The sequence below is a fragment of the Orbicella franksi genome, chromosome 2 (genome assembly GCF_964199315.1).
Source record: "Orbicella franksi chromosome 2, jaOrbFran1.1, whole genome shotgun sequence".
NCBI classification, from domain to species: domain Eukaryota; kingdom Metazoa; phylum Cnidaria; class Anthozoa; order Scleractinia; family Merulinidae; genus Orbicella; species Orbicella franksi.
Window position 1 is genome coordinate 21026604 of NC_138146.1, and position 16304 is coordinate 21042907.

At 36.7% G+C, this 16304-nt stretch overlaps 1 protein-coding gene across 1 annotated transcript; it reads right to left on the reverse strand.

Annotated features, from left to right (window-relative positions):
• Positions 1–568: 568 nt before the first annotated feature.
• On the reverse strand, positions 569–15850 carry LOC145478601 (exocyst complex component 6B-like). The gene is made up of 31 exons (XM_081456684.1): positions 15633–15850; positions 15350–15515; positions 14578–14625; positions 13976–14066; positions 13599–13644; positions 13230–13292; positions 12830–12911; positions 12482–12541; positions 11779–11844; positions 11388–11462; positions 11194–11280; positions 10559–10605; positions 9956–10009; positions 9300–9372; positions 9004–9075; positions 8754–8803; positions 8461–8508; positions 8061–8172; positions 7852–7908; positions 7683–7735; positions 7433–7497; positions 7255–7301; positions 6852–6931; positions 6683–6737; positions 6334–6406; positions 5986–6092; positions 5369–5449; positions 4861–4921; positions 3988–4061; positions 3721–3833; positions 569–3265 (listed from the first exon to the last, which is right to left on the reverse strand). Exons 1-31 carry the CDS (start codon positions 15722–15724, stop codon positions 3133–3135), a joined length of 2331 nt encoding a protein of 776 aa, XP_081312810.1. The 5' UTR covers positions 15725–15850; the 3' UTR covers positions 569–3132.
• Between the last annotated feature and the right edge of the window lie 454 nt (positions 15851–16304).

The following is a 16304-nucleotide window of genomic DNA, read 5'->3' on the forward strand; positions in this document are numbered from 1 at the left end:
CGCGTTGTTGACTTTTCTTCCGACATATTCCTTGTACAATCGTCTCATGGAGAAAAAATAGTGAAATCACATGCTGCACAATCACATGCTCACAACTGATCATTTTTTGAGTTTCTGATCCAAGAAAAACAAATCCCCTTTTCATTTATGGTTAATTGTAATCAGGAGCTCCGCTTTTAGGCTTGGCTAAATCTTTATATTATGTTCATACATGAAGTCAGTTGAGCAGAGGTCGTTTTAGACTCAGACGGGCTTGGTACTGAGCTGCGCAGACTTTGAATTGACATACATAGGCCTGATTAGGAATAGTGCAGAGGTTATTTCTAAGTTCTACGGACTTGAAACTAAATTCAAAGACCTTGCCTTTCAGTTAGAGCGCGGCTTGGTAAAGAATATAAAAAACGCGTTGGTCCAGAATCTAGACCATGTCAATGTAATTTGAACTCAAAATCCATTAAGCTAAACCAGGATAAGCGAAAATTTGATTTCAGTTTTGTAACTATTCGGTGAAGTTTTCTATTTATATTGTTTGTTCTTTAGCTTTAAGCATGAGTCGTTTCAAACTATACACGACATAAGCAATGAAAGACATTTTTATTCAAGAAAAAATTGTTACTTCGGTCATCCTTCGGTTAACTTTTAATCCTGGGTTAGCGTTAACCGGCTACCGAACAAAGCTGCCCTGAAGTATATCAGTATATTTTAACTGGGGTATATTACAGCATGAAAGGGAGGCTGGTATGCTCAGTGAGTGTGTGAAACTTTGGGTCAAGAGATCCGCGTATAAAATTTTGTCCAGGGCGCGGTTGTCGTGTTTTGTTCTTGCACAAGACACTTTCTGAAATGTAAATTGGTACTTGCGAACCGTTGGAATCGTTCAAAGTATACGTTATTTAACTTAGCAACCCATCGTGGTGGAATCGCAAAACTCCACTATCGTGATATCTAGATTGAAACATTTTGTCAATTTAATCCTTTTCACTGAAAACTGTCAACAAGAAACGTCATGTCTCGTAGGACATAGTTAATAGAGGGAATGGTTTCACGAAACAGACCAGGCAAAATCAAAGGGTGGTTATGTGTGCTCATACAACTTACCAATAGAAGCGTTGCGATTATGTTATTAATGTATAGTCAATGAGCATAAAACAAAAGATGTGCAGGATCAAGGACCTTCCAACATAAACCTCAGCCTGTTTGGTTGCTTCTTTGATGTTTACCGGGCCTCTTGGCCATTTCACGCTACTAAGCACAGTAGCGAGAATAACTGAAGTGGAAGAGGCTAGTGGCAACTGGAAATTTTCTGTGACTGGCACAAACCTTACGCGTCTTGGTAACTTTCTATGTTTTCCTCCCTTTGGAAACAATATAAACATCCCAGTCATCTATCAAAACGATACTTAAGAGAAACCTTTAATTCATAATAGCCTAATAATTTTACATTGCCGGATAACATTTTAACCTAAATGATTTGACATGTGAATAGTATGTACACAATTCAATATTTTTAAACTTATAAAATTTTCGTACAAAAATCGCTAAAATCTGAATTGCGAAATTAACTCAATTTGCAGGTTTTTTAAACCCAAATACAGAAAGATATCTGGTGCCAAATATTTGTACGACGTCCATTCTTGACCACCATACTGAAAAATTTCCTGTCAAATATTTTTTTCTTAGGAGGCACATTTAATTAACCATCCACTTAATTTGAACCACTAGGCTACATCAAGAAACTCCTGGAATGAAAAATAGCGAGTCCAAAGGAAAGCTTGAAGATTTAGAGAGGATGCGGTATTTTGGATGAAACCCTATAACTGAAAAACTTGATAACACCTAACCAAAAATAAACATCCACAAAAATATACAAAAAAATCCTTAATCCCTGTTGAAATTAACAAATCACTGAGGAAATATTAACTCAAATTCTATTGCTCAAGTCTCGACTTGTTCATTTCTTCCACTTTTCATTCTGATTTGGCGAGAATGCCGCCAGACTGCGTGTCTTTCAGGGCTTAAGTTAGTTAATTTACATTAGGAGAATTCTAAACACGACAAGAGATGTTCAAATTATAAACAACTATCATTGAAATTCTAAGAGTAGTTTTAACTGACTATCCAAAATAATTATGTGAGCTTTAAACTTATGATTGGTGAGCTAAAAAAATTGGATTCGCGACCCCTGACCAATCACAGCCAATCAACGCTTACGCGTTTTCCCGCGCTTAGCGCCGGTTCCATGTGTTACCTCTAGTTTTGATTGGTTCATTGCGTTAGAACTGTTTGCTGTGATCGGCGAGATAGAGCGGTTTTCAGTTGAGTATCGTAACACCAAAACCAAACCAACTACTTACCAATAAGACTTCACATCAAATCTCAAACTGTAGTAAAACCACTACCGAAACCAAGGTAATTGCCTGATTACTTTCGAAACTCACTTGAAAACTGCTCTTGTCATTTGACAGCTGTTCTTACTAACTGCCGCCAATCATGGTTTCCACAATAACAGAATATTGCTAAGTAACATTATGAACTCTTCTTGTCGTATGCATAACCCTCTTTTCCAAAAAGATTCCTTTGTTCTTTAGTAGTCGCTATGATTGACGGGAGTTATAAAAACAGCTGCTGAGCGTCGGTTTCGTTTTCGAATGAGGTAATTACTGCTATATACACTTGAAATTAGCTTCGAGTTTCTCATCATTGTTGACTTTTGGAATGTTCCTGATTATTTTTATCTCGTGAATCATTCTTTATCTAGTGAGTCAAGTCAGACAGTCGCTAACATCAGCTGTTGGAGTAAAGTTTTGAGTAGAACAACCTAACCTCTAACACAATAACATTTCCAGTTTTGCATTTTAAGCTACACTTTTCCGTACCAATCAGACCTTTTTGGTTGAAATCTCACGAACTCCTTTCGCCATAACACCAGTTCTACGACGTTAGTTATTCAAGCGCGTGCTTGTAGTCTCAGCTCCGCGCAGCCATAATTACGGTAGCAACATACTGAATTGGTTCTTTCTAACATTCCCTGGCCTGCTGTATCGCGTTACTGGAGCATCTAAGATCTTTTATTGTCAATAAACGAATGTTTCCCGTTGAAGATAAGATAGATCCTTAAGTCCCTCTCATTCCTCACATGATAGAAGCTCCTGAGGAATCTGCGTCCAGGGTCTTGAGTCGTTTCAGGATTGTTTCGTTGAGTTTTTTGCGGTCCCGGTCGACTTTTTTCAATGTCAACATTTTTTTCTTTCCTGTGTCCATCATCCTACAATAAAGAAAGATTTGTAGCTCAGATTAAAGAGACGTAACAAAGTTAAAGAGAAAAAAAACTCTACAAAAAAAGAAAAAAAGACTGCCACAGTTCTCTTATGACTAATCATTGCTCACACTAGAAAGAAACAATTTTGCAAACAAGAGTGATATTGCAAGTATGTCAAGCAAAAACATCGGAAACTGCCCTTCCATGACCATCTACACGTGCTGCTTTTTTAAAAGCAAAAAACAGTTTACTCCTGTAGCCATATTGAGACCTTTTTTGTTTTCGAAATAAAATTAATCACGAGTTTCTCAGTCGACAGAGTTAATCAAAACTGAAAACACTCACGACACCTAGAATACTTTAAAAATACATTTGACAAGATGAGTGCATCATAGCTCATGCTTGCTCCGTTCCATCCCGTCCCGTCCCGCGTAGTCTCAGTATATTTACACATCACTTACTTCTCAAGTAGTTTGGCTACAACTTGCGGGTTGACTCGACTGTATTTACTTGTTGTGGAGCCGTGATCAGCAAAATATGTCGACCAGTCTGCCTTTAACAGCAAGTCTACCAACTAACGATAAACAGAAAAAGATATATTTACCATTCTAGACTGCAAACAGTTCATCTTCTACAAAAAGGAGCGTTCACGGTAAAAGGCAGAAGCACGGATAAATGAGAAACAAGAAAGAACAAATACTCAGGTACAGCAAGTCATGACACGGTACCTGTCTGAGTTCCAGAAATGTCATCTGTAGTGTGCCGTCACTGATACCTTCTACAGGATTGGAATTCACGAATTCTGAAAAGCCATGAAGAGAAACAGGTCAACATAATTAGAGACGTTTTTCAACAAGAGAATCAAAGCAAATACAGTCAAACCCTTAGTAAACGGCCACCCTCGGGGAAATAGGAGGTGGCTGTTTAATAGGGGCTAGTCACTTAGAAAGGGGTTGGTGTACTTTGAATATTTTTTTATCATCGGGCTTATTTCTTTGTAACCATGGAATCATGATCAACGTGTGTTTGAATGTTTTTAGCAGTCGTCCCTTTTTATTTTGGACTCTTTTCCGTCGTCGCCTTTTCCAAGACAAAGCTGAACTACGTGTATTAAATTTGGGGATGGCCGTGTAAGGTGGCTCAAACAGTTTCCAGCAGTTAGATTTGGATGGGTCGTTTTAACCATTCTTTATCACTTGATACTACAATCATGGTATCGAAAACTCCTCAATCATCGGTGAACTTGTTGTTATCATTTTCGTGACACAATAGGTTACCATAACAACTGTATGACCTGCTAAAACTACCCTTGATTACAGCTTTAGGGGCTTATAATTCAAAAACGGTATGGTGGATTTTTTTATATATTATCAAATTTTGATATGCATGATAAGACGCAATTTTTGGCAAAGTTTAAAAAAATTCTGTACATATGGTTTAGAGCCACCTTAAATTTACAAAACTTTAAGGTGGCTCTGAACCCTATGTAAAGATTGTAACGTCTACACGGCAGCTATGTGGATCGCTGCCGTGTAGACGTTACTTTAAAATTATCAAAAAACGATTAGGTTTCTAGTTAAACTTCGGCCCTAAAACTATACCTTCACACTTCCTAATGTCCTGGTTGAACCCGTCCAGACCATTCGAGTTCATCTGTTTCACCTGAAAACACAAAGAAAAAAACAAAAAGGTTACTAACAGGTAAATTGGCAGAAGTATTTACACTAATCCAACACGACCTTCTACGAATCTTGAAGCAATAGCATCAAATGCAGGTTGAATGATCGAGATAAGCCATGTGCAGGTTTGATTGCTTTCTGTGTCTGTCGGACGTGCCGCGGTAATCAATAACTGCATGGCTTTACTTGAAGGACTTCAGTCATGGTATTTTGAGTCAGTTAATTTGGCCCCGTAAAAAAATTGTCTTTAAATGGGAGGAAACCTGAAAATAATAGTTTACCAAGATGGAAAAGCACTTAAGAAAAACTAATAAACCATAAAGGAACAAGGATGGTTAAGGATGGAGAAGATTAACACGGATTACAAACGACGAACTTGAGAAATTTCGGCTAAACGTAGCTCCTTTAACTAAATAGATGACGCTCGTACCTCGTCGTCCAGTAACATCTCTCTGAGCTTGGTGGCTAGATATTTACACGAAGACATACACGCCGTCTGTGCCACGTTACCCTGCCAACAGTCAAATAACACGGGTAAAATGAGGTACACTGACCTAACTATCCAAATAATCAAAACAAGTCAAATGTTTGGAGGCGGCGCGGTTAAATGGTTTAGGGCGCTGGATTTAAAATCTGGAGGTCCCTGCTTCAAATCCTCCACCCTACCGCTATCTATGGATTAGTTCTCGGTAGCCCCGAGGTTCAACTCCTCGACCGCCTTGTGTAAAAAGCCAACTAGCCAGCCACCCACCACTTGGGATTCTTAACAATTTATGTTCTATTTGCAATACTAGTTTAATTATTTACAGTGTCCCAGTAAGCACAACACTGCTAAATACACTTGACACTTAACTAGAGTTATTTAATTTTATTTTTTAATGAATGGGGGTCGAGCACTTTGCTTCAGGTGATCTTGTCACATACAAATTGCAGTTCGACGTTGGTGTTAGGTGACTGTGGTTTATGACTTGCGTGTATGGCTTCAGGTGTAGGTTTAAAACAGCCGTTAAACGGTGGAAAGGAGACCATAAAACCCTGGCGACTTACCGGGAGTGTAGAGAAGTTTAAGAAGGTGGTATGGAGATAATCCAACAGGTCCACTAGATAGCTACTGGCTTGCGATCTGGAGTTCGACGGAACCCAATTATAATTGGCTGTAAATAAGGAAACATGAGAATGAATTTAATAGTAAAATAAATGCCTTCAATAATACTAAAACCTTATACATCATGTTATAGTTTATAACAACAGAGAAAGAACCTGCACAGAGAGCATGACAAGCTGTCGAAGGTTACGAACTACCTTGAATGCTTCACGTTTTACTGTTAAAGGAATAAAAGCTATCGAAGGAAGACCGAGTACCCTTCAAGTGTTAGTTATTTTCTGTATACGCACCTAATTCTAAAAATTCTTCTATTTTCATGTTGAGTCTCTCATAGACTTGCTGCTCTGCCTCGGCTCTCATGTCCTGGTAAAATAGCCCAGTTAGTTACACCACTAGCTCATATTATGAGAAAAGAACAACCCATTAGAAAAAAAGCAAACAGTTTCATTTACTGCAAAACCGAAACAAACCCCTACCGACTAAAACTGAACCTTTTCCAGTACAGCTCGCCTCTCTACCCACCACCATCCCCTCCCCTCCTCGACGCCCTTTGAAAAGTCCTTAAAACGAAATAACACCTCAGCGGATTATATAGAATTTAACTGGTACCGATATTTTACGGGTAATAACCGGACTCACCTTGAATGACGACAAACCATAAACCCGAGAAACGTTTATCCCTTCATTGGAAGTGCTAAGATTAAAAAGAACCATAGCAGGTCGTTATAACATTGGTATTGTTGTTATGTCGCGGTGGTGGTCAATTTGTAGCTAAGAAAAGCAATTTCCGTCAAAAAGATCTCCTCACCCTGTCACAATAGTAACATACTCTTCAAGATGAACACAGGCCGCCTCTAAATGAACTGTGTTGATGGACATTTGAACGAGCTGATTGAAAGAAATAGTTTTAAAAAGATAAGACATTATTATTGCAAAAACCCATTTCCAAGTTGCCCCAAGAGTCTCTATCAAAGTGAGGCCCGTTGCACAACCATTCATGTGAAAATGAGTTTAATTCACATGTGAATGAAATCTCATTTTTATACGAGAGGATGGGCAGCAAGACTCGCTTTGAGAAAGAGGCTTAAGGTAATTCGGAAATAGCTTATTGTACTGACAAAGCTAAGGTTCAAACATCAGATTCTTTTAACCAAAAAGGAAATTAATCTAAACAATAATAAATACAAATTAATTAAGAAAGATAGACAAACCTGTGGAATTGACATTGTTGGTCTTCTAATAATGGATGTGATGCAACCTAAACCAGGAACAAATTAAAATTTGATGCTGAATGGCATGGTTAGTCTTATTTATTTTCAGCTTTTCATTACTGATGCCATAATTTTGATCAGATACAATAAACAAAATAGTCCTCTACGAAAAACCCACCATTCAGTGTTCTTGTTAGCAGCAAATTTGTTGACTTCCTCACTGAATCTCCAATTTCAGTTTGACTAGGGAAATAATTACATACCATGGGCTCAGTCTTGTTCACATGATACAAATTAAGGGGATGCTTCTTTAGATGAGATAAACAAACTTATGAAAGATCAAAGTGGTACAAGACTGTCTAACTCTGATGCGGTTCACCAGCTTTCAGAAAAGATTGCAAGTACAAGCAACACATTTACTGTAGTACCTGACATTAAGGTTTTCATTGAATTTTAAACACGACTTTATGTAGTGTTTGACCTGTGAAACAAAAGAATCAAAGTTAAGGCCCACTGGGAAGGTCTTACTCGTTAAATGATAAATGAAATGTAACTTCTTGTTTGAACAACAACTTAGGAATAAATTCCAGTATGTACCTCTTGATAAACTTTAACCACACCTTCAGAAAATGGAAACTGCCTTGGAAAAGGATCCTACAGAGACAAAAATTACATCATACAATGTACATTCATTCTGCATACAGTGTTACACTGTTATTTGCAGCTGACAATGATGGAGGCCTGAATTTCAGCCTGAATGCCACTGTTAAAGTCAATGTGAACTAAATTATTGTATGTGTCAGCACCTTTGTTCCATGTATCTCTGTGTCATCAAATGGAAATTCCTTCAGCAGATCATTGTATTCACTCTCATCTTGACAGCTCATTGGTGCATAATTATCTTCATCAAAAATTTTCCTTAGTGGGGCAAAACAAAAGGGTCAGCATGTACCAAGTCAATTAAAAGCATACAGCAAAGTCTCATGTCTGTATACATTATGATAATTATTACTATTTGGTATAATGCTCCCCCAAAGACGTTTCTCAGCATTTCACTGGTTGTTTAAACTTGGACAATCATTTGGTTTAACCTTGTTCTTTTTCCCAACTTTATTCTGTCTATAGAGATTTTCCATCTATACATGTACATGACTTGTATATGTTCACTAGTTAAAAAAGAAATAATTAAAAGTAGTCTTTACATACTTGAATATAGCTTCCCAGTCCTTTGATAAAATTTCATTGTACTGATGCCTAGTAAAAAAAAGTATTTCAAAGCTCTTGTTCCAATAATTATATACTCCAGAAAGAAAAATGTACATGTAGGTTAACTCTCATGTGCCAGGCATTGAACCTGGTTTCCAGGGACAAAACGACTCTTACATGTTGAGCAGTATCTCTTGCATAACTGTATAACAGATCTACACTGTTGTACAATTTCCTTTTGTTAAAGGCCACTTTAATATGTATGGCTAATTTACTACAATTTTAAAGCTCACCTCATTTCAAGAAGGACATCAAAAATTTTATTTACATTAAATCCAAAACCCTAAAAATAATAAATGAAAATTTTTATTTGCATCAAATGTAAATTTAAAGAATGGAAGTGCAATGTAGATATACACATGTACAGAACACAATAATAAGATTCTTAGACAGGTTACTACTGTATACTACAGCTATAATAACTACAGCTGGACCACACAAACAAACAACATGTTCTAATCTACATGCAAATGTAATGCTTACCGACAATGTGTGACAAAACCACACAATGAGTTCTTTTACTTTTAAGAGAAGTGAAGGCTCTTCACAGTAACTCTACAACATAACAGAGCATATTAAGTAATTTGTGATGCTTGATTAAAACAAATTGAGTGATATTTGAACAGCAGAGTACATTGTACCTCAGTATGAATTTAATTCATACCTCAAGCATTGCAGGGAAAAGTATAACATGCCTTGCAAGAGCAAGATTTTAAAATTGTCCACTCCCTGTTCTCTTAGATGATTCCTGAGGAATCAAAAATAATAACTCTTCTTACCGATTGTGTACATGTGATGAGCACAGGAGCAATCTTGTTTGCTGCCATTTCCCAAAGGTCATCAACTGTTGATCTGTAAGTTGAAAAGTACAATCATGTAATTTATCAAAAGGCTTCAAATGCTCTGAAATTACCTCTATTGTGGCTTGGATAAAGAAAGCAAATTAAATTCTTTTGTTTTGTTAGTTGTTACATGAAAAGCATTTCTTGAAGAATGATTAAAACATACCTTGGTTAAGGACTTTATAATTTCAGACCAGGTTTATATATTCACAACACAAGATTAGAGGCACTTGATTGCTGACATTATGTTTGACACAATAGGACAAAAATTTCCAGCGCAAAATTTTACCCACCCAATTTTAAAAACGATTTGCAAATCTAAACCTCACAAGGTTTTTCTTTATTTCTGTTTCCCCTGCCTGCTTACTTTGAATCTGGCAAGATGAAAAATTTTTAATTGCAGTTTGTCACACCACAACACTGAATTATGGAGAACAATACTACGCAAATAACAGCCTGCAGGTCAGAAAAGTATCCTCCTTGGAACTTAAGCCCCAAAAGCTTCTTATTCCTAATATGTCAGTGTTGTGGACAATGGTATTTTTCTGTCAACAGATTGAGTAAATATAAATATATTAATAAGGGTGTGATACCTTGTTACTAAACCCTTGGTTGTATGCAGAATTATATCCTCAACAACAAAAAACCTTGACACAAGGAAATAAAAATAATTTTTTAATTCATTTGTCAATGCAGCTGCAACATAAGGCAATATAATTATGTTGTAATGATTATTTATCACTGTTTACTTGATTTCAACTAATTTCAGCTGTAACATAAGGCAATATAATTATGTAGTAATTAATTATTTATCACAGTTTACTTGATTTCAACTATATAAGCAGCTCATTTTCTGCTGGTTTGTTAACTTTTTTTCCAATTTTTCCCTCATCAGTAATTATTATAGACAAGGGGTAAATTGAAAAACAAAATAACTAACTCAAATGAAACAAGCCAAACATAGTTGAAATCTTAAATTAACTGAGATCAAACATTAACTAAAACATATTAAATATTAAGGACTGGCTCAGTAATGATATTCCTCTTTGCAGCTGGTTTAGTACAAACTTTTCTGAGCTGGTGTGGCTTTGGTTTGGAATACAGCTTGCAAGTCAGTAAAACGTGTAATAAAATAAAGTAAATTGCTGGAGCTGTCTGTGCATAACTAAAAAAAATTTAACCATTAATTTGCTCACCCTACAATTTGATGAAAATAAGATCTGTAGACCTCAAGGCTTCCATCCTGTTAAAAAACATGGACTTAATAACTATTGATTATGGTTAATAGTAATTCTTCCAGAACTTCCTGTTGATTTAGTAAGTGATGGTTGATTGATCCAATTGAGAATACAATACAAAACATTTCTTCTAGTTTGACAAGATTCTCCTTTGGGCCACCCATGCTTCGGTCACACACATGGATGGCAAAGCCACAAAAGCAAGTTGACAAGCAAACCGAGTTAATTTAAGTCAGGGCAGTGAAAAAGTGAGCCTGCTATGATGTCTGTAAAGTTTTTTATTTCTACATTATACTTTGCCTGACTGAAGTACATGTAATATACCATTTGCCAGGCAAGTAGTAAGAAAAGTCAGAAATTTTTTCTGTATTTTTAATATCAATTATGACCTATGATCTCAAAGAGATTACATCCAGACTGAGTTAAATATTAAATAAATCTCTTACATGTAATTGACCACTCTCCCAATGGGGTTTTCAGGCCAATGGAAACAAATGATGAAACAAATAACATAGAACATTTCTTCTTTCTAATATATCGGTTCAGTTTTCATTAATGTTTTAAAACACAGTTGCTGTCTGATGAACACCTACTCTAATTCCATGACTGAGTTCCATTGCAAGTCGAGCTTGTTTTCTTCTTTGTTTCCTGTAGTAGTTATCAAAGGTTTCTCTTTCTCCCTATAAAATTAAATACAAATACATGTGTTAGTAATTAGTTTCACAGCATAATTAGTTTCACCTCACGTTGTCAAAAAATTGTAAACTGACTTATCTCAGCAACTTACAACAACAGTGAAAATGTATAAACACTTGTAGACTGGAGAAAAATCCACCAAATCCTGAGCAGATTTGTCCAACTCCTAGAAATGGAAATGCATATATGAATCACTCTACTTATAACATTAACCCATGAATGTATAAAGTACTGAAATGCAGCAACAAGACCAGTGAGCTTTGCCTGAGCACTTGATTTACTTACTTACATACACTGTGAAAGAGGCAATAAACAGTTTGAAAGGACTACTGCTCCCTTAACTCCTCAAAATAATTTGTCTGGACCATGGCTCAATGATATTAACAGGAGATCAAAAGCCCATTCACTGAGATGGTTAATTTAAACTGATAGCATTTGTAAGGCTCAAAGTGCCTTATTATAATGAACACCTATGGACTTACTTCGTCCTCTCCTTTCTTCTTCAAACCAACTCCATGCATCAGTGTTAGGTTGTTCTTTTGTATTGCCTGGGCAACAATAAAAATAATTTTCATAATTCAAACTCCACAATCTCAACAGAAGCACACTGACTTCACTGCCACAAGTTCTCATGCTGTACCACTTTTCAAATTGAAAAGGGAGGACTGGCAAGTCCTTCAATCAAAAATTGAGCTCAGAACCAGTTGTACAAATCTTTGCTGTCCAGCTGGCAAGGCCTTTTACATCTTTCACTTCAATAGTAATTGGTTACTAAAAACCATTTTAAATTGAGTGACTAATAAAGTTACTACTACTACTACTACTACTACTACTACTACTACTACTACTACTGCTACTGCTACTGCTACTGCTACTGCTACTGCTACTGCTACTGCTACTGCTACTGCTACTGCTACTGCTACTGCTACTGCTACTGCTACTGCTACTGCTACTGCTACTGCTACTGCTGCTGCTGCTGCTGCTACTGCTGCTACTGCTACTGCTACTGCTACTGCTACTACTACTACTACTACTACTACTACCTGATAAACCATCGCATTTCACTTGGTAAAGAATGAAATCTTGAGTCGTGCCATGTCTATAGTACATGTTCATGTGGTTTCATCCAAACCAATAAACAGGTACATGTAAATATTGATGCCAAACACTAAATTTGAAACTAACCTGCTTCATTGCTATTGAACCCAACTTCTCAGAAACCTTTCTGATTTTCTCAAGAAAATCCTATGGGAAAAAGAGCTGTATAATATTATCCACTAGCTATTGCAAAAAAATAAAATAAAATTTGTCCAAAAGTACACAATATACAATGTTTAACCAGTACTCATGATCAGATTCTGTTTGTGGAGAAGATAAGAATTCTCAAATTTCCACCATGCACCACTCCCCTCTACACGTAACACACATAATATTGCTAAATAAAGTGCATGATGTAAATTAGTGTGTATCCAATAGAGCCAGCGTTGACGATACTAATAGCCAGTACAACCAACCAGTCAAAATAACTCTCACCCTTAGGTCAGCCATTGAAGCTTCTTTGATGTGTTTTCTTAGAACAGGGATACTTTCCTGCATGATCTCTGCAAATCTGAATCTGTCAATCAAACCAGAGGTGTACATAAATAGGTACCAGTGAATTAAATACTGGGGTAGCCATGCCATAGAGAGTCTACAGGGGGATCCCATTCAGGAAGGAGTAAAAATTCTTTGACATGTAGTCACTTCATGCTAGGGAAACTGAAGATAAGCACTGTCACAATTGCTCACTAGGCATGAACACACACTTTAAAACCTATAATGAAGGCAGGGAATCAGATCCATAACATATGATACTGTACTATCGTAATAAACCAGTCATGTCAAAATGAATGCAAATAATTACTGAACTGTCCTTGCTAAACACTGGAAGTACCTTTTTATCCGGGGAAGATATGTGTGTTCAAGCTGCTCCAGAGTTTTTAAAGCTGGGTAGTACCTGTGAAAAATCCAAAGCACATGTACATGCTTTCAATGTTCCTGCCAACATTAAGTATCAAGACTGAATCACATTCACAATGCAAACTGCAAAACAGTTCTAAACAGACTACAACATGTACATTAACAAAACCATGAAACCAAGTACACTGTATGTAATACTAATCAATCACGAGATTTTAAGACAACACACATAAACAATGTACATGTCTGCAGTACCTATACAAAAGAAAAATTGCCCACAACATTATCATTCCAAAAGAATTTAGACCACATTGGCAAGAAAAAAAAAATAAAAGGAGCTGACCTTCTGTTTTTCATCTGGTCTTTTAGTTTTGCGTACATCTCTAGGACTACAACATGAAAAAAATAACACTGCGTTTAACTCTTCCTTCTGAAGGATTTTTACCCTTTATATAAATCTATATAAACAAAGAACAAACAAATGTAAAACACTAAACACTCTAATGCAAGGTCATACACATACACAATGTCACTCAAAAGGTAAGTTATCATGATCTCACAAAGCCACATCTATCCACATTTCACCTCATAGAAATGTTTGGAGCTCATAATTATTATCTAGCCCATTTGGCCGGGGTATAGTATCTGACATCACATGCCAGTGGCCAAACCCAACCTAACACATCTTTATGCACAGGAATATTCTTCCAAATTGTTTACCTGGTAAACAAAGGCTGAGGGTTTCTATGGCTGATACAATGTTTCTTTGAGTTGTACGGCAGTGTATCAAATTTTCACACTTGCTTGTAAGCTATCAAAAGCAAACCAACTGTTAATATGACTATAACCAAATCCTATGAAGTTTTTTAACAAATGTTAAATTACTAATATAATGTTCACCTTGTGTGATTGTCCTGGTGAGAGTAGTTTTGAAATGAACTGTTGTTAGCGATTAACGTTTCAACAACTAGAGCAGAAGACATCTTCAGAGTCAAGTAAAAAGTGTTTGTCCGTTGATGATGTTGTAAGTCTGGTGCGCTGAAAGCGGTTGGTCAGTTTAGCGATGATGGCATTGGCTAAAAGACTAGTATAAAGTTTGTCAGCAGTCACTAGTCGGCTCTAGTAAGTTTCAATCTGTCTTTGTTAGTCAAATAATATCACATTATAATATATAATTTATACGTCAGAATTTGTCCAGGCTTACAATACAGTCAAACAACAGTTTTAACCTGTTGTCAGTATAAACTCAGAAGGCTATTTCCTCCTGGAAAACTTGGGCCAACACAAAATTTAGTCACCAGTTTATTTATATATTCACAGACCTCGTGTCCTGATTCTTGCATGGATTCATTCACTTCCTTTACTTTGATCTGATATGCAAATAAATGAAAGTTGGAGTATTTTTAACACTTGTTGTGAAGTACAACATTGTCACTAGAAATTATTGCTCTCACTATTAAGTAATAAATTATCAGCTAATTAAATAAAAACTAAGAAATTACATGTATGTATGTTGTGTTTTATCCTTGATACAATTTGGTATCTTCTGTTCCTTTGTAATATAATTTAATGTATATGAAATAAAGGAAAAAACCAAATTGTACCAAGGGAAATATTGCACCACAACACACATACAAAGGACGCCGCATTAACTAAATTATATACAATACATATCAAACATATTTTGTTCAATTAACTACAAATTTCTTTATTATTTTTACTGTTAGGATAATTGGAGGGCTGCATGTCACAGCAATGAGTGAGAACTGTCACCTCATGTAAAGGAATGTGTTAAATTCTTTAAGGTGTTCCTAAATATGAAATTAGCAAATTAACAATTTTTTGTTCTCTGCAGAGCTGCCTATCCTAATACAAAACAATTCAACGCCTCAAAAATACAGCATGGGCGTCCTTAAGACACAAGGATAATTAATTCGTTCACAAGGACACGACAATAAAATTAAATCGAAAGTTACATGCAATGTACAAGTACCTGGAGGGTGCGAATCAAAACATGTACGGCCACGATCAAAAATTGTAGAACAGAATCATGTTTTAAGATACACTTAATGGGATAGCAGTAAATTAAAATACCTTGAGTTTTCGAGCTTCTCCACGCACTTTGAGCAATTCATTTACAGACTCGATGAAACCTTGATAGTGGTAGTTGCACATCCGTTCGATGTCCTTGTCATGAACTCGTATTCGTTCCTCCAGCTTGTCCATAAATTCAGTGTGTTGCTCTCCATCATACACGGCTCTAAAACAGTTTTGGAGACGGAACATGAAGCATAATAATACAGCAGATGAAACTTCCTCCACCTAGTACAAGTGATCTGTATGTGACAGGACTGTTGATAAGCTTCAATCTACGCACCTTAACGTTGGTCCGAGGAGACCGTCACTTGATTCAATCTCCGCTAAGAGGTGTTCAACATGAGAGCTAGATACCGTTGGCTCCGTAGCCATCGCAGTTTAATATACCTGCCTGTTCAAGGTCACGTTATTTTTGTCTGCAAGAAAACACGGACTAAGACATCCGCCATCTTGAATAGAAATCTGGGCATGTTTGAGCATGCGTGACAGCTGTTTCCTGTGGCCGCCTCGTTTTCGCGAAATATCCAAGTACCCTGGGAACAAACTTCACCATATCTTACATAATTTTCCCTCGAAACTGTAAGATCAGAATTTCCTTGTTATATCTTAACGTTTTGAAGGCATTGACGTTCGAGCCCAATGTCAGGAAAAGCTGTTAGTGCTTCAGTCGCTGCACCGCTAGAAGAAAAGCCCAAAGTAGAGGATAAGAAGAAGTTAAGGCCTTGCTGTGCTTGTCCAGAAACGAAGAAAGTACGTGACGCGTGCATCGTCGAACGTGGTGAAGAAAATTGTGGCGAATTGATCGAAGCACATAAAAAGTGTATGAGGGAAATGGGATTCAACATTTAAACTGGACACGGATTTTTCTGGACGGTGCTTATCACCTTCCGCTGACATTCAAGGAAAAAACTCTTTGTGCATCTTTTAGTGATCTTGTGTGTGCTGTATGATG

What these genes read in the sequence shown, in the direction of transcription:
- LOC145478601 (XM_081456684.1), bottom strand. Translation starts at nt 15,724, where the DNA reads ATGGCTACGGAGCCAACGGTATCTAGCTCTCATGTTGAACACCTCTTA. An exon ending in CTCCTCGGACCAACGTTAAG is followed by an intron (nt 15,516 to 15,632) that starts GTGCGTAGATTG and finishes AAACTGTTTTAG; the next exon opens with AGCCGTGTATGATGGAGAGC. An exon ending in GCTAACAAGAACACTGAATG is followed by an intron (nt 7,302 to 7,432) that starts GTGGGTTTTTCG and finishes TTCCTGGTTTAG; the next exon opens with GTTGCATCACATCCATTATT.